This window comes from Enhydra lutris, unplaced genomic scaffold (genome assembly GCF_002288905.1).
Source record: "Enhydra lutris kenyoni isolate GAN:26980312 unplaced genomic scaffold, ASM228890v2 scaffoldscaffold44, whole genome shotgun sequence".
Lineage (NCBI taxonomy): Eukaryota > Metazoa > Chordata > Mammalia > Carnivora > Mustelidae > Enhydra > Enhydra lutris.
Window position 1 is genome coordinate 7,396,970 of NW_019154128.1, and position 17,624 is coordinate 7,414,593.

General features: G+C 41.2%; 1 protein-coding gene across 13 annotated transcripts in view; it reads right to left on the reverse strand.

Moving 5' to 3' along the window:
* Positions 1–17,624, reverse strand: part of LOC111155964 (mitogen-activated protein kinase kinase kinase kinase 4) — a 188,677-nt gene that overhangs the window by 16,124 nt on the left and 154,929 nt on the right. For 3 of the 13 annotated variants that reach the window (XM_022516452.1, XM_022516447.1, XM_022516445.1), the window contains 10 exons: positions 17,253–17,486; positions 16,223–16,329; positions 14,552–14,703; positions 13,759–13,856; positions 13,153–13,161; positions 11,711–11,886; positions 11,091–11,211; positions 7,651–7,768; positions 7,156–7,326; positions 605–748 (listed from right to left, as the gene is read on the reverse strand). In XM_022516452.1, coding sequence (XP_022372160.1) covers positions 605–748; positions 7,156–7,326; positions 7,651–7,768; positions 11,091–11,211; positions 11,711–11,886; positions 13,153–13,161; positions 13,759–13,856; positions 14,552–14,703; positions 16,223–16,329; positions 17,253–17,486 — 1,330 coding nt within the window. Of the gene's footprint in view, positions 1–604; positions 749–7,155; positions 7,327–7,650; positions 7,769–9,831; positions 10,024–11,090; positions 11,212–11,710; positions 11,887–13,152; positions 13,162–13,758; positions 13,857–14,551; positions 14,704–16,222; positions 16,330–17,252; positions 17,487–17,624 lie in introns of all 13 variants that reach the window. The other 10 variants (XM_022516449.1, XM_022516446.1, XM_022516453.1 and 7 more) reach the window with 7 other exon arrangements.

A 17,624-nucleotide genomic window follows, 5' to 3' on the forward strand; every position in this document is an offset into this window, starting at 1 on the left:
AAAAGAAAAGTGTTAACGGATATAAGAAAACATAATATGGTACTTTCTACCATCATGGCAGAGCACAATGCCTTCTGCATGAAGGAAAGTCCTGTGGGTGAAAGTGGGTACAGACCTACATGCTGGAGAAGCCACATTGAGCCACACAAACACTGGGGCCAAGAGCGCTCCCAGGGGAGGGGTCTACTAGACAGTGCACATCCCTGTGCTTCTCCACACTGCTCTTTAGAGGAGCAACAGATCCACTGCGTACTTGTCAGTCACATCTGAATACATTTTTCTATCACCTTATTGTAAAACCATGCTATGTGGTTGTACCTCATTTAGCCATTACTTCAAAAATTAAGCTAGAAGCATCTGGGTGGCTCAGTTGGTTAAGCATCTGCCTTTGGCTCAGGTCAGGATCCCAGGGTGCTGGGATCAAACTCTGCAACCAGCTCACTGCTCAATGGGGAGAATGCTTCTGCTTCTCCTTCTCCCTCTGCCCCCACCCCTGTTTATGCCCTCTCTAGCTCACACTCTCTCTAAATAAATAAATAAAATCTTAAAAAAAAAAAAAAAAGAAGCTAATGGAAGTTTAGTGCTTTACTAAATGAACACTTACCAGATATTGTCACCAAGACATTCAAGCCTTCAAGGACATCCATCTGCTGAAATCGTCTTCGGTTAATCAGAGGATATACCTTTCCTTGGCCACTTCTGTCCAGCAGCATCAGGCCACTCTCTGTACCCACTAACAAATTCACTCCTGTTTCAAGGACACAGAAAGATCTGAATTTTATACTGTGCTTAGCAAACAGGTTGTATAGAAAGGATAACACCACCTATCTGGGAAAGAGTAGTTTCCTTAATCACACACACAAAAAAATGCTTGGAATAGTCAGCAGTTAAAGTGACCAAATGACAACAAATCACCACAGAAGAGTGGCAGTCTAAAAAAGGATGCGAGAGAAACACACACCACATCCCCTCAACCTCCTACATAATTCACCAGTTTCCCCTGAATGTTTTGAGCTCACCATCTCCTTGCTGTTACTGATTATACATCTCATTAGCCACATGAGACGGTTGAACAAATCTTTGTCGGATACAATGACCTCTTTGTGCTTCCTGTATCTGTCTGTCTTTATTTTCACTGGCAAACTTCTGGCACGAGCTATAAACAGCCATCTCAAATCCTTACCAGTTTATGACTGATCCATCACTCACCTTAGGGTTTTCTTAAAGACCATTCTCGGTCATCATCAGAGAAGAAACAATGGCACTCAGTCCTCTGCCCCTAAACTTCTCGGGACTATTAAAATATCGTGACCGCCCCATGGGAAGCACTTCTGGCTTCTCTCTGAGCTGCCAGGGTCTTCCCACTCTCCAGCTGCTCTGAGTCTCCTTCCTGGTTTGCACGCACCTTCTCTGCTTCTTAAACGCAGGTATCTCTTTCACTGTCTGTCTGCTGGAGGAGCACCACAGAACCATCAACTCCTAATTCCATACCCAGCTGCTTTTCTACTTGCTGTAAATTTCTACTGAGACCAACTTCTCAACGTATGCCCTTCCTGTAACAGCACCACCACCTGCTCCACACAACCAACCAAACTGACCACCAGAACCAGAGACCTCCTTCCTTTCCCTTTCCTCTGCTCCCACCTACTTGAGGCACTGGCCACCTTGTAAGCGATGGACAGAGACTTTAACACAGTCCCTCTACTTTCTCATAGCAGCAATCAAAATGATCCTAATCTTCTTACAATACTCATTAGGTCCTACCATATTTTCCAAACTATACACTCTCTATAGGAGGGTATAAAAGCCTCAATTTGGCACTCAGATCTCTCTGTATCCTGAACCAACTTACTTTTCTCTCTTTATCACTCCCTTATTTCCCTAAATACCTTGTTTCCTTGGTCTATAACCTTCACTGTCTAAACCAAATTTGTAACATGTAGGACAGATCACCTTATACTTCCACATAATCAGGCACATACATGTCTGCACTGATTCCCTAAACTGGCTAACAAACTCACTGAGACAGGAATAAAGTATCTGTGCTTTTATGAACTGCTCAATCAATAGTTTCAGGTAGATGGAAAGACAGGAAAGAGTAGCATGTATTTCCTTAATCACAAGATCCAAGTTTTATTACACAGACACACACAGACACACACACACACCCTACTTCCAGAACACTTCCAATGAGCAACTGTGAAGGTAACAAGGAAACACCCTCCCAGCCCCCCGCTCAGCTAGCTCTGTGATGATTCTGTATTAAGCAAGTGAAACACCAACACATGGAGGACAGTATCTACCCAAGCCAATTCTTCTGAACTGGAAGCAACTTTTGGGATCTTGGGGAAGCTTTGGAACCTGGGATTTACATATGCAGTTACTATCACCACCATTCAAACTCAAATAAAAACTTTACCAACTAACAGAGTGCCAGGCTCACTAGGGCAACAGTTACCAATATGCCAAAGCACTGTAAGCTCTAAGCTAACAAAACACTATCCCTGGAGTCCTCAAAAAACCTAAAATGTGTAATGAGGTCCTCATAAATTCTAGACAACTACAGTTTCCAGTAATAATGTGACCTGAAAAACCCCCGTTAAAAAAAAATCTATTAGGCATATGATGCAGGTTTCCATCCTGCCCTTGCGGAAACAGTCTAAGTTTTTTTTTTTTTTTAAGATTTTTTTTATTTATTTGACAGAGATCACAAGTAGGCAGAGAGGCAGGCAGAGAGAGAGAGGAGAAAGCAGGCTCCCCACTGAGCACAGAGCCTGACACGGGGCTCAATCCCAGGACCCTGGGATCATGACCCAAGCCGAAGGCAGAGGCTTTAACCCACTGAGCCACCCAGGCGCCCCAGAAACAGTCTAAGTTTTATGAGAATATCCCTGTCTGTGCTCCCCACACACACTTCCACCAAATCACAGCTGCTTTCCAGCTAGTATGATGGTAGTGAGAACTTGTTAGTGCCTGCCATACTATGAAATGGCTTCTGAAAATTTGAGGGAAGCCTCTCGAATTTTCGGGAAAAGAGAAAAATTTTGAGTATTCACTACCCATCTAGAGTGATCCTTGAAAGTAAACAAAACCCCCAAAATATGACCATTTGGACAGATAAGGAGAAAGACTTATGAACACATATAGCTCCCTCTATCACCTATAATTAAGATTTTTAGAACGTGCCATTCAGACCAGCCTTGTCCAACAGAACATTGTACCTTGATGTCTGACATGTTAGCCAATGGCCACATGTGGCTCCTGAGCACTTGAAACATGGCTAGTGCAACTGAAGAACTCAATTTTCTACTTTAATCCATTTACGTGTAAATAGTCACAGGAGACTAGTGATTATCCTAACAGCCAGTGCAGCTATGGTTGATACTGATATTTTATTCAGCAGGTAACATTGTGACTTTGAACTAGGGCTCACAGTCTTACACTTCAAAGCTTACAAGTCATCATGTTTTCCACAAAAAAGTTCTTTTTTAATAGAAATATCACACACATCAGATAATGACTGAATGCTAAGAAAAAAAATGCAGCCCAATTTAAAAACTCACTTATCATCACTGTAGGAGAAATTAATGTTATGTAATGCTCCACTCATTTTCCTATCATTTTACTTTTGAGGTTGGCCATTTTGTGACTACCTCCCTATCAGATGTAGAACTACAACAGGACATTATTATTAGTGTTTTCTGTCCATATACCAATGTGAGATAATTCTAACTAGCTTCACAGTTATTTGAAGCAGAAAAATATTAACTGACAGAGTTGCTTACACATAAGAGTCCATTCTAAAGGTTCCATTTTGTGCAGTATTTCAGTATTTTCTCAATCTTCAGTATCAAGTAGCTGAAAAAGTCCGTGTCAAGAATCTGGCAATAACTACCAAAAGTATGAGCCTTTGAAATCTATTATTTGTGGTTTCCAAAAATAAACAGCATCCAAACATCAATCAAGATTTTACAGTAATGAATTAACAAGAGAATAAAAGACAAAGCTGAAAAAGTCTATTCATAAACACACAAAAATGCATATATTTTGGCACTTACACTCCTTGTAATTTTTCATTATATACTTCCAAGAACTGTGTAATTTTGTTAAGTACTAAGTGTTAGCAGTCAAAGGAATATTAACAGTCACTGGAATAACCACCTTGGAAATTACGGGCCTATGAAAATAAGTTGCATACTGCAATAACCTTTTATAAATATGCTTTTTAAACCTTTCAACTGTTAGATATAATTAAACTTTAAATGCTAATAGCTCAAAGATAAGCTGTACTAGGCACTGCAATTCTATTCATAGGAATCTGGTGTAGGTTGATGGGGAAAATGGCTAAGAGCTCTATAACATGTGATTTAAAGTTTCCTTTAAATTTTATGATGCTATTTCAGGCAAAGCTCTGTAGTAAACTGCAGACAGTTTACTATTAAGAGTGGGAACTGGGGTGCCTGGCTGGCTCAGTTGGTAGAGCATGTGACTCTCAATCTCGGGGTTGTAGGTTTGAGCTGGATGTTGAGTGCAGAGATTTTATTTAAAAAAAAAAGAGTGGGAAAAATTATGTTCGAAATAGGTGTTAAAATAATTCTGACTACAAAGGGGAAAACGGTCTTATTACAAAAATGTAATAAATATATAGCAACTAACAAAACAAAAGTCAGTTACATAACATGATTTAAAAAGAATGCTTGAAGCTATCATGTTCTCCAGAAGGCACACAAAAAATCCATCTAACCTATCTAACACTGATCAGCAGATTTCAAATGTGTCACCATTTCAAAGTAATACTATAGTGTCCTCTGAATTTTCTCCCCTTGTTGGTCTATCACTCTTACAGTACAAGTTTTAACTTTTCTAGGTCTAAGTCTCTGAGAGGCTTATTTTCAAACTTAACTTAAAAGGCTTCTTTTTCTGACTTACTTTTTAGCTTAGCTTAGCAGTTTAAGGAAACCCACCATCAATGTGCCCCAAGCCAAGGAACAATTCAAATATACCAATTTACAGAAAGAGATTTCAACTTTATGTCATCTGCCCATCTTTCCTTTCCACATACTGTTAAAATGGAAGTTCCATTGTATTTTTAAAAACACAAGCTTGAGATACTCTCTTCTCTGAGGTATTAGAGAAGTTAATTAGGAAATAGAAGGATTTTAGTTTAAAAAAAAATCAGTTAATGGCACAAAACGGGGTCCAGCACTTTGTAGGACAGTAGAGGAATATAAATCAGTGTAAGACTGTTACCAGGTGCAAACATTCTAGATAAAAATTACTTCAGCAATTTCAAAAGAATTAACATAATTTCTACATGAGATATAATGTACTGAATTTTGATGATATATACTCTCCCATGGAGGGCCTTCAGAAAGAACAAACACGGTGGAATTCAACCCTGTGATGTGATCACAACTTGCATTCCCAGAGCAATACTTCACAGTGCTGGGTGGTGACAACATGGTGACAGCTGCCTTTCGTGATCCCAGTAATCCCCTCCAAGTGGCTACTGTTATCTTTGCCTATGAGGTTAATATGGGGGACTTAAGATACTCCGTGATGACGAGGACACAAATTCAGAACCCAAAGAATGAAAGAAGAAGTAGGTGTGTCTGCAAAGGGAAGAAGCCTCTCCGGGACCCCTCCAGAGGAGGCTGCGCAGGAGCTGGGGAAGGGAGAGAAGTCAATGGACAGATAAAAGTCTAAAAGGTGGACAGGAGGAACTTTTAAGAAGTAACAGACCCCCTCTTCAACAGCAGGACTGAGGAACATCTCGAGGTTCAGGAGGGAAGCGCTGAGGCGCTCACGTCAGCCTCAAGTCTTGAGAGAGGTTAGGGGTTGAGGGTGAGAGGTAAGGTGGACATGGACAGAGCTGATCTGGTCACTGGAGACGCAGAGGCCATCAGGAACACTCCAACAAACAACACGCTGAGGTCGATTTGCTATGCACTCAAACCAAAATGGATCGCATGTCTTCTGTCCACTTGTACTTGCATTCAAGGCAGGAAGAAACTAACTAGAAATAGGGTCTCTGCTAAAAATTTCAGAGTTTAGGCAGGAGGAGAACACTTTGTTAAGTGTGGGATTGGAAGACAAGGTAAGGCCAAGAGGACGGTCTATCTGTGGGAGTGAGGAAAGTGATGGCCCAGGGGAGACAGAGAGGCTAGCCTCAGAATGAGAGAGGGCAGAGTCCTCACGTGGCACCCTCCTCAGGCATAGTCTCTCGTGCCGCTGTAAGCTGTGAAGAGGCGGCACCACCAACATGGAGATGGAACAGGGAAAGGCTGCGCTACGGTCTCCTTCTGCACATTCTGGCCCATGGCAAACTGCTTTTAAAAGCTTCATTTCCGGGGTGCCTGGGTGGCTCAGTGGGTTAAGGCCTCTGCCTTCGGCTCGGGTCATGGTCTCAGGATCCTGGGATCGAGCCCCGCATCGGGCTCTCTGCTCAGCAGGGAGCCTGCTTCCTCCTCTCTCTCTTTGCCTGTCTCTCTGCCTACTTGTGATCTCTGTCAAATAAATAAATAAAATCTTTAAAAAAAAAAAAAAAGCTTCATTTCCATGTTAGGCCCAAGTCATGAAGAGCAAGGAAAAAATGTTCAATGGAAACATTTAAAAAGCAATCCAACATGCTTCTTCATTCTCCCTATAAATAAAGACCAAATCAGGGGCGCCTGGGTGGCTCAGTGGGTTAAAGCCTCTGCCTTCGGCTCGGGTCATGATCCCAGGGTCCTGGGATCAAGACCCGCATCGGGCTCTCTGCTCAGCGGGGAGCCTGCTTCCTCCTCTCTCTCTGCCTGCCTCTCTGCCTCCTTGTGATCTCTGTCTGTCAAATAAATAAATAAATATTTTAAAAAAAAAATAAAGACCAAATCAAATGTCCTTCTCATCTTTTTACTTTTTGCTTTCCATCAAAGAATGGGAGCTCAGTCCTTCATACCAATACCCGGTGGCTGAAACAAGTGCAAGGCCGTACACGCACCTACACGATTCTACAGGAGGTAACAAGAGTGAGCATCATGGAAGTCTTCCAACTTCTTTGTCAACAACTCTTTACAAAATCCCCAAATTGTCCAAAATAGTACCTTCTCTAAAAGACCAGTCCACCCTTCAGGAAAATAAAAAGATGACATCACAGTAGCAGCGTAAGATACCTACCCCATAAGGCAGCGCACAGAATCTCGGAGTTAAATCTCTTCTTATATTTACGAATCTCTGGGGTGTCACTCTGTGGCCTAGTGTTGGTGGGATTCACATTGACCACTGAGCCCTTCCGGGTAGGATCTTGCCTTATGGCTTCTGGTCTCATCCCATCACAGGAAAATCCCACTAGAACACAGTACATTTAAAATTATTTTCTTCACACACCAACACTGCACCTGCCTCCCTCCCCCGCTATACCTCAAGTGAGTATTCATATACTATAAACCAACTCTTTGTCAAAGAAAAGAAATTTGTAAGAAATGTATATGGAAAAAGGAAACCGACTATGCAGCTCATTGCAAGTAAGGCAATGCAAGCGGGATGGGTGTTTCTGTATCCGAGGTCTGTGCCTGCAAAGAACCACCAAGCCATGCCTAAGCCACCAGAAAGAGTGACACAAAGTGACTGAGTCCTGTTTGTCAGCTGCTTTCTTGCTGCTAGTTTACTTACCCACAGAAGTCACTGTTGTCCCACTAGATGGAGAAATCTGTAGTAATCTGGGGTCTATAAAAGGTGTAAAGGAGGAGGAAGATTTGTGTTTCTGGAGTGTGCTACTAGCGGACTGAGTCTGCAATGTAAATTTCAATTTTATTAATACAAATGACATTAAAAAGTTGAACATAAAACATTTCAATCCACTTCTGTACTGCATGGTTTCCCACTAGAAAGACCTATCCCTCCTGCATCATTTCCCCCAAATGCTCTCAGGGGTGCCTCTGCATGTGCACAACACACCCCACCAACAGGCTGTTCAACCTCGAACCACCAAAAGAGCTACATCCCCCTTCAGATATACTGCTCATCTAAGACAAGAGGCTGAGAGCTACCAACAAAATCTATACTTCGTGCTCCTAGTTTTGTTTTGTTTTTTTTAAATAATTATAATTAAAACTCCTAAAGGAGGTTTGAAATGTCCATCTCAGTTCATCAATTTCTGAATTTACTCTTCAGCCCAAAAAAGGCCAATTAACCTCTGTTGGAATACTGGCAAATCCTGACTTTGTATTACTCATTTTAACATGAGCCTCTTGCCAGAAAGCTACAGAAGCTTTGGCTACCACCATTTAGGTGCATCATCAGTAAACCCATTATCGAACAGGGGTTCATCAGTGAAAGGTGCAAATGACAAGATATGGCACATACTTTTGCTCTTTTAGGAGCACTAGTGTTTTGGTTAATAGTTTAATTTAAGACAAAAATAAAAAGAAAACACAAAGAAAGTGAAACAAATTGTTAAGTGGAAATGTAATGACAATTAAAAACAAAACAAACAGAAAAATAAACTTGCCAGTTTAGTGAGTTAAGGGTTATAGTAAATACTGTACATTAGAGCAAAATGGAGCCAAGTTTAAATATAAATATAAGGAGAAAAGTGAGTGTAGGTGGGATAAATCACTGGAGAAAAAAGAACACTTCCAATCAAGTGCTTTTTAGTCCTGAAAACTTTCTCGCCCTCCACAGGCAGCTAAAAGTCGCCATGTCCTAGAGCCCGAGCCTGCCCAGGCTCCCAGGCTCTCTCCTTCCACTTGACACAGCTGTCTGCTGGCAAGCTTCCCACCCTGTCCTATGATCAATGGCCAATCCATCCGATGGCCAATCTTATGCAAGCCCACCTTAGAAGCAGTTGACTTGCCCCTGCTCCTCAGGGGGAGAGGATTATTCTGATTCTTTCTCAAAAGGGAACCAAAATCAGAGTAGGTAGAGACAGCCTGGCAGTTAAATGTTTACATTAACAAGATTGGCTGAAGCTACGTGCCACTTTCAACCTCCTTCAACTGTTAGCCAAATGCATTTAAACCAAACCTCCCAAGAAATCAAACCACTTGTTTAATTTAGTACAGGGTGCTCAAGGTGGACTCTGTCACTGCATGGGGAGAATAATCTTGTTCCAAAGAGCAAAGCAACACCCACCTAGCACCCAGACTGAGCACCACAGCCAAGCCTTCAAACGAGCACACAGGATTTCCCATTCAAAATTTTAAATTAAAAGCATGCTCAGACCTTTGCTCTTCTTAGCATCCTAATTTTCTAGAATCCCCTAAAAATCATTTGGCCTTTTCTGTGAATTTCAAGGAAAGAAGTCCTTTTAACAGGGTTGGTGAAAACAAATGATTAACCAACCAACAATCTCCCCCTATCAAAAACAAAAAGCCATCCAGCCCTGTTTGAAGGAGATTCCTGTAGAGGATAACAAGTGTGTCCAGGTAAGGCCAAGTCTGCTTAATCAAATTTTTTCTGTATTTTACTTGTCAGTTAAAAAGAATGAAAAAGGTAGATTCCACAAACGACTACAAGAATTTCATGCCAAATACATAATGGATCCAAGAACACAGCAATCATTTTATTTAGACTTTAAAAAAATAAACTGAATAAAGAAAGCCATGCAACTACACTTATCTAGAGAAAAGGAAACAGTGAACTGGCAAGTTGAAGGGACATTGATCTAGGGTTACGGGATTTGTATGCAGATCTGAAAAATGTTACTTAGGGTTGGGGAGAAGGGTAGGTGACAGAAGAAAGCAGGAGGGGAGGGCGGGGTGAGGGACGTGGGAGAGGTCTCCTCTGCAAACTAGCTACTAGGCAGTGCTGGTCGAACCCTAGGAAAGCAGCCAGCTGTGGTGCGAGACATACCTCATTAGTAGTGAGCTTGTCCTGGGGTGTCTGTGGGGACATGGTGGGTGTCGGCTGGCTGGAGGATGGGGAGGAGGAGGTGGAGGAAGTGGAGGAGGAATGGCTTTGCTGTAAGAGATCTGGCAAGAGGTGAATGCGACCGGCAAAGCCATTGCTCTCATGATGGCTGGCGCGCTTTTGGTCAACTGTACTCTGTAGAAAAAACAGGCACACTCGTCTCGCTCAAGCGCTGCTGAAATTCCCTATGACCCTACTGATAACTGCCTTAAAGATGCTGTGTGACTTTTCAAACTCCGTTAAATAATCAAGGAAGGACCACAGGAAACTGGTCGCAATTGTTCACAGTTCGTCGCCGAATGCAATTCAAAGTGCCTCATCTGGTGGCCACAGGACTGGAGCATGACTGCCTAACCTGGGTTAGCTGCCACTCTAGCTATTGTTAACAAAACCACTCGCCTTTCTTTTCCTTTAAAAATGTTCCTGTCTAAAGCTCTAGAGAGCACCCTGTCACTTCTTTGAATCCTGGTCTTTTCCACGTTCTTCCCACTTTCCATCCAAATGCAATGCCATTGCATGAAACACACTCAGGAAAAGTCCAACACTAGAAAGGCGCCTGTTCTATGTCCTGGGAAGCGCACTACTTCTCTGTCTTCTAAGCTAAGAAATGAACAGACAGTTGTGAAGCTGAGCAATCTGAACCAAGCACATCGGGGTGGTACACATTTAATATTCAACAAGTGAGGAAACGAACATTTTAGAACACGCAAGAGAGACCTCCCAGCCCTTCTGCTCCAGAGGCCCTCCTGTGACTGACGAGGCTCATCCGCTCTTCCACTGCGCCTGCCTAAGGGCTGCTTCTGTGACAGCACTGTGGACCCTCAGCTGGGAGCTCTTTGCAGAACCTCTGTGGCTGCTCTGCTCCAGACTGGGCTCTGCCTCCTCACTCTGCGAGCCTGCTGAAGGGACTCCCTGTGGCTTTTCTACTACTCAGACACAGACTGTGAGAATCAGCGTGGTGCTCAAATGAGGGCTGCCGCAAAACATGCAGAGGAGCAGCGATGTGGGGTGGAAGACTGCTAGCTACCTTCTGGGCATGCAGCACATACCTGCCTCCCTAGCCCCCGACACTCTACCCTCTGGGTCTTGTTAACATGAAAACAGATGATGATGTAGAAACAGCATGAGTGAGTGAATGAGCAAGTGGGTTAATGACTACAGGAGAAGCTCTGCTTCAAACAACAGAGAGAAGACACAGGTACCTGGCGGACGATGAGAGTGCCCTCCTTGGATGGGGTCATGGCTGGCTCACTTTCTACATCATCATGGACAATCATGGTTTTCACCGACTCTGTTTCACCATTGCTCAAATTCAGAGATGACCTATTGAGACAAAATTCAGAAGTGAAGGGCTATCAACCCATGAGCTGAGAACATCCTGTTTAGATTTTTCACCTTCCTAAAGGCCTAAGACGAGATCAGGCTACAGAGAGAGTTTCCTCCAAGAAAACAAATGCTTAGTTCTTCCCCTTCAACAAAGAGCTTTCTGTCAGTATAGTCTGCTTTTGGGCAAAAATATCTAGAGTGAATTCTCATGGTTAACGTGGTTCAACCAAACTGAAACTTCCCTTTTGTCATACCCTCAAATTAAAAGAAAAAAAAAAAAACATACATTGGGGTACTAGAGAGAAGCACTGACACACACGTGCACACAGACAAAGAGAAGGGGATAGAACACAAAGGCCGCCTGCTGCTGAACCCAGGAGAGCTCAATGGTTAAGTGTTCATACAGTCAGGATAGGTTTAGAAAGAACTGCTTCTAAATGGGAAGAAAGTTCAGTGGAGATGCTCTCAGCCTCTCTAAAATACACCAAAGACTGACGCTGCTCTGGTGTCCTCTGGTCCAGAGGTGGCTTCCTCCGCCCCTTCTTGTTCTACATCATCATCTTCCTCATCTGTTGTCCCTGACTCCTCACTGGATGAGGAGTAGTCTGTCACTTTGTGTGGTGGTCGCACATCTTCCACTGCTCGAAGCTCTTTGGCTAGTGCAGTCAAATCCTAAGGCATAGGACAGAAAAGACAGTAAGGCAAAGAGGTGTGTGCCAGGGGCAGTGGGAAGAAAACAGCAAATTATAAGACAATCTTCATTTTAATTATTGATAAAATAGCCACGGCATCCATTTTGTAAAACTATTCTGTATTTACTAGTATCACAGGAAGGTGAGCTCTTAAAGCTTTTGATAGAAAAGACTAAAAAATGTAAAAAGGGGAAAAATAAAAAGCAAAAAATGTTGTACACAGTTCATATTTCACAACAATAAAAAACATAATCTGCTTACGATAGGCTAATAGTGCTTTTTAAAAACCCTAACATAAAATTCTAAATCAAGAATTGTTGTGAAGGAAAATCCTTGGAGGTCTGCCTATTTAACAAAGTCTTCTTTCAAAGAGATTATCCACGAAGCAAGATTCTAGTTAAATTGGGCTGACTGAAAGGTTTTCTTTGGTGAACTCGTTATTTTTAACTCCACCTTTTAATAATTTCCAACCTATGAAAAGTAAGAAAGTGAGTATACTATTCATATCTGACTTCATAGAGTGTTAACAACTTGCCACATTCCTAAGAAGGTCCATGACACAGGAAGTGAAAAAGTGGATGCAGCACGTGCTGCTGTGGGCAGGAGGTAAGGCACTTCTCCCTGGCACCACGTGACCAACAAGTACAAACAGGAGATAGAAAGGAAATCTATTTTAAAAGACATTATTCAAAAGTAGCTTCATTTCCCATGATTCTTCCATATGAGATATTTTAACACTCAATTTATCTACATATAATTTTCAATTGTCATTATTATGTATACTCTATGCTTTCACGCAGAAGTCCAAGGTTTCTACCTGGGAATCACATATTTAGAAGTAATGACTTTTTTTTTTTTTTTTTTTAAAGCAGGCTATGTAGTCATTTTTCCTTTTTCTTTTTAGCAGTTCCAAAGGAGTTTCCTTCTCCACAGTTAAGAATATGCTGCTCTTCTTTGAGCCTGAGCCTCTGAAAAAACAGTGTATCAGACCTTCAGTGTTACTATTTCATGATTACAACTGTGACTTTTTAGGAAGTTATTTTTAGAAGTTCTACGTAGTAATAATAAATATATGCAGCAAATTCTATGTTAAAAAGATAAAGCAGAAGCTTAGAACTTCTGAGTTCTAGAAAAGAACAAAAAGGCAAGTTGAGGGAGGAAAAGAAATACAGATGGACTATAAGCTAAGCTTAAGAGGCAGTTGGAATGGTGCTCTGCTGTGGCATTTTCCAGAGACGGGGCTTACCACTTCGCCCTTGAGCGCAGGAGCAGTTTCATTGAGCCGGAGAAGCCATCAGTGATGAAGAACGCACAGCATAAGGAAGCATGGGAGAAAGAAGGGGAGTGAGGGGAAGGACAGGCATCAATTCAAGCAGGAAATCAAAATTCCAAAAGGCTTTCAATCCCACAATGGGCACAGTTACATGGTCAGTTAATGCATCAAGGATTAAAGGCCAAGTATGAGGAAGTCACAACTGTCACTCCCAGTACCAAAAGGCAGAATTTAAATAATAGGTGAGTTGAAAAAGAAGATGATGTAAAAAAATTTACTCTAAAAACCAGTTTTGTAAATGTCCAACTCATCAAGAATATGACAAGGTTAATGTTGAGCGAAGAGATAAAAAGGGTTTTCTTTCTTTTGTACTTAAAAAAAAAAATGACAAAGCAGTGAGGCAGGGTATGCACAAATGTGTCCGAGAACATGGCATTCCTTCCAATTCCTCAAATCTGGGCGGGGCAGGGGAGAGGGGAAACCCTACAGAAAGGACTGCAGGCCTCTCGACTACATATTTTTAATAGAAAGACCTCTCTTAAGCTTAGAATAAGTAAACTGATTTTGTATAATTCTTACAGCAGGCTTGAGAGGTCTGAAAACTTCTTTCTTTTCTTCAGGTTTTTTCACTGCATTTTCTAGGCGTTGAGATGGAGAGCCTTCAGATTTGGACGATGCTATGAAATTCAAGAAAGACAAAAAGGGCAGAAACAGATAAACGCAGAGAAGTATGTCACAAATCTGACCTAGCCCACCTAGCCTTTGTTTCTCTCCTATTCTCTTCTGCCCACTTCTGGTAGCCCCGCTCAAGGCAGGTCTCCACAAACAGACCTGACTCTGCTTAACGTTTTCACAATATCTTGTTACACTATGTCAATAATATAAAAGAGAGAATTTTCATTAGCTTATTATTTTGAGGATGAAAATAACCAATAAGGACGACAGCACTGATGGGAATCTATACTGAAAGAAGTGGGTTCAAATCCTAGCTCAAACATTTAGCTAATCTTATTGGACAAGTTACTTAACTTCACTAAATCGCAGTTGCTTTAATTTGTAAAATGGAGACACAATACATCTCTCTCTCTCTCTCTCTCTGTCTCTCTCATGGAGTTCTTTTAAGGATTAAATGAGATCATGCATATAATGTGCTCACAGTGCTAGGCATGTGTGAGCTCTCAAAAGTGAACAAGTGAACTCTGTATTATTAAAATTATGGTTATCATTAGCAACCTGCACTGAAACACTGTTTTGTGATATGCAGCTGTGAAAAAACCACAGGCCTTTATACAGGATTAAAAAGGATCTCCAATATACTGATCATATAGCCCAATATCGTTAATGGGGTAAGGGAAAAGCAAAAGTTTCCTACATCTCACTCTGAAGCGCTCCCCAGAGCCACTCTGAGACCCCGGATGGGACCCAGGCTGGGATCCTGAGTTGCTGGACCCCGAGGAGCTGCCACTGCCAGGCCTGGGCACCAGTTTCTCCACTCTCTCCCACAGCAGCCTGGGCTCAATACTGCTGTTAGAAAAGAACAAAGAACAGCTAATGCATTATCCCAAGATGTAGTATCAAATTATAAACAGATGCATGATGTGTCCACCAATGTCTCTGCAATGTAGGTATAATGAGAAAAAAAATGGCCTACAAACAGCATTCAACATTAAATTCATCAAAAGTTACAATGACATCATTCATGGATTTTACTCAGATATCCTTTTTTAAATTGTAGTTGACACACAGTGTTACATTAGTTTTGGGTCTATGAAATATCTCAGATAAGCTTAAATCAAAAATGTTAAATAACAGACTACCATTAGCCAGACCCCAAATCTTTTTAACAACTGACAAGAAATGCTACTGTTCGGTCTAAAAATGTTACTATTCCTGTCATAGCTATAAACTCAGTTTCTTAATATAAAAAAATTCCACTTATATAATCACACATAAATTATGCTGTTCCTAGGCTGCTGCTCTCACTGTCAATCAATGCCTTTAAGAGCCAACACTTACTCAGCATACATACTCCTTTGTATGAACCCAGTTATTAAGGGGCTATGATGCTCCCCAACCATGGATGCACCCAGAGCACAAGTTTGTTAGATCACAATTAATACACAGACTCAGTCAGTCACAGGAGAATCCCACAGTATACCCTGATCATTTAAGGACTAAGAAGGCTCTCTGCAGCTTCTGGTCTGTCATCCATCTTTGTGTTCCAATTATATCAAGGCTCCATGTACAAAAGGCTAATTTCAGAGGTTCGGCAACGATTAAGTACAAAACAGTCAACATAGTGTTCCCTCCTTCCCCTAGGATGGTACTGGCCAATGGAAATCACTTGATAGGATGGAAATGTTCGATCGCTGACTGGTAATAACATGGTAGCCATGCCTGCACGTGGCTACTGAGCACATGAAATGTGACTAGTGTAGCTAAGGAAATTAACTTTTAATTTTACTGAATTTTAATTAAGCTAAATTTGAATTTAACTAGTATAGCTAAGGAAATTTAAATTTTATTGAATTTTAATTAAGTTAAATTCAAATTTAAGTAGCTTCATGTGGCTAACAGCTACTGTATAGTACACAGAACAGATCTACAACCTAAAAATATTATTTGGTTAATTCACTAGTTTATTAGAGACTGTAAGTCAACCACTGACTTTCCTTTAGTAGCCTGTTTGTGTTTTCTGCACCAGTCCCAAGCACTTGGGACATCCTTTAGATGACAAGCTTCCTCAGGTTCCAATTCTCTTAATCTCTCCCTTGCCTTTCTTTGCCGTTTCATCCACTTGCTGTTACAGAGCCAGGGAGTTTTCATTTTAAAAGTGCTAAAATACACAAATGGATTCAAACTCTCTTTTCACTAGAGACCAGTTTGCTGTTATTCACGATAATGGATTTTCTAGCAGTTTTTCTTTTATAAAGTGACCATCTCTTTCCTCAGACATTCCATGTTTACGAACATTTTTATGAAAATGAACATGATGTAATATGCTGTGCAGTAAACCTGTTCTTAAGCTTCCCTCTTCTCTTACCTGGTGGAGTTCCTTTGACCGGCTTGGCTATTTTGCTGTCCACTGCCTTGCAGTGGGGAATCCCGACGGGACAGAACAGGGGAACGAGACGTTGTCCTCACAGGAACCTTTGGGTAGAAAAACACAGCAATTAAATTATTGAAAATATGAGAAGAAAAAAGATTTTCCTACCAAAACATTTTTAGAACATTCCTACTTATGTGAGCCTTATTATCACTACCCCCGCCATCCCTGATTCTTCTCTGCCCTCCACTGATAAAATACAATAGAGAAAATTTAGTCAAAGGCATCAAAGGAGCCAGGACAAACAGCATTTCTATGCTTCTGTAACATTCAAATGATGTTTGGACTGAAGCTTTGTGGCAGGGGACATACAAAAGCATTTTGCTGAGATAATGTGAGAATCAGGAAAATAAGCTCAAAGAAATCAAACAATGGTCTACAAATGGATCAGTAGGAAACAAAGACTGGTAGGAAGCAAGAAAATATTCAGAGGAAGCAAATTCCAAGTGGAGGGAAAATAAACGAAATGAAAATGTGCCTTTCGTTTAATTTTACCATTAAGTAATTACCAAAACAAAACACAAAAAATTTTAAAGGAAACCAAAAATCCCTCAATTTAAAAAAGAAAAAAAAAATCATTTTTGGGAATTTTCAATACAAAATTTTCCTTAAAAGAACCTTTTCTGAAAATTTTGATATCCATTAATATTCCAAAATAATTTGTAGCTTTTGTATAAATGCTTAAGACAACTGCCAAAAGGAGTATATTCTTCATAGACTTACTCATATATTATTCTGTTACTTTGTGTTTAAGTATAGAGTTAACAACAACCATAAAAAAGCTAACTGGCTGCTGACTGAATATAACTGCATAACTATGGAACTTTCCCCACTGTAAAAAGTTCCTTTGAAATTTCATTGCCCCTTCATTCTGGTGAAGTCACCATACCCTTAGTTAAAATAAATAATTTTAAAAAAAATAACAAAAAGGAAAAAAGCAGCACACATCTGTCTTTCTGCTTCTTACCCTTGGAGGCACCTCGTCACTGTCTGATCTAGACCAAGCCTTTTGGGTGGGGTCAGGTACCTCCGACTTAGAGTCAGAACTCTGACTTAGCACCTCACTGCGGGAAGGTGGACATGGGTCCTGAGAGCGAAGATGGTGGTGTGCAAATTTGGGAGGAGAAGGGTCACTGAAGGAATGGGATCGCGAGACAGGGGAAACATTGTTCTTGAGAGATGCCAGGTGGGACCACTGTACCTTACAAGAAAACAAAACACAAAACATTCAATGCGTTCCGCATAAAACGCTTTTCCGGTCAATACCAAATCCAAACCAAGAAGTGGGGGAAGGCAAACAGGGGCAATACAGTCCTAGGTAAGCCAAGCAGTGGAACAG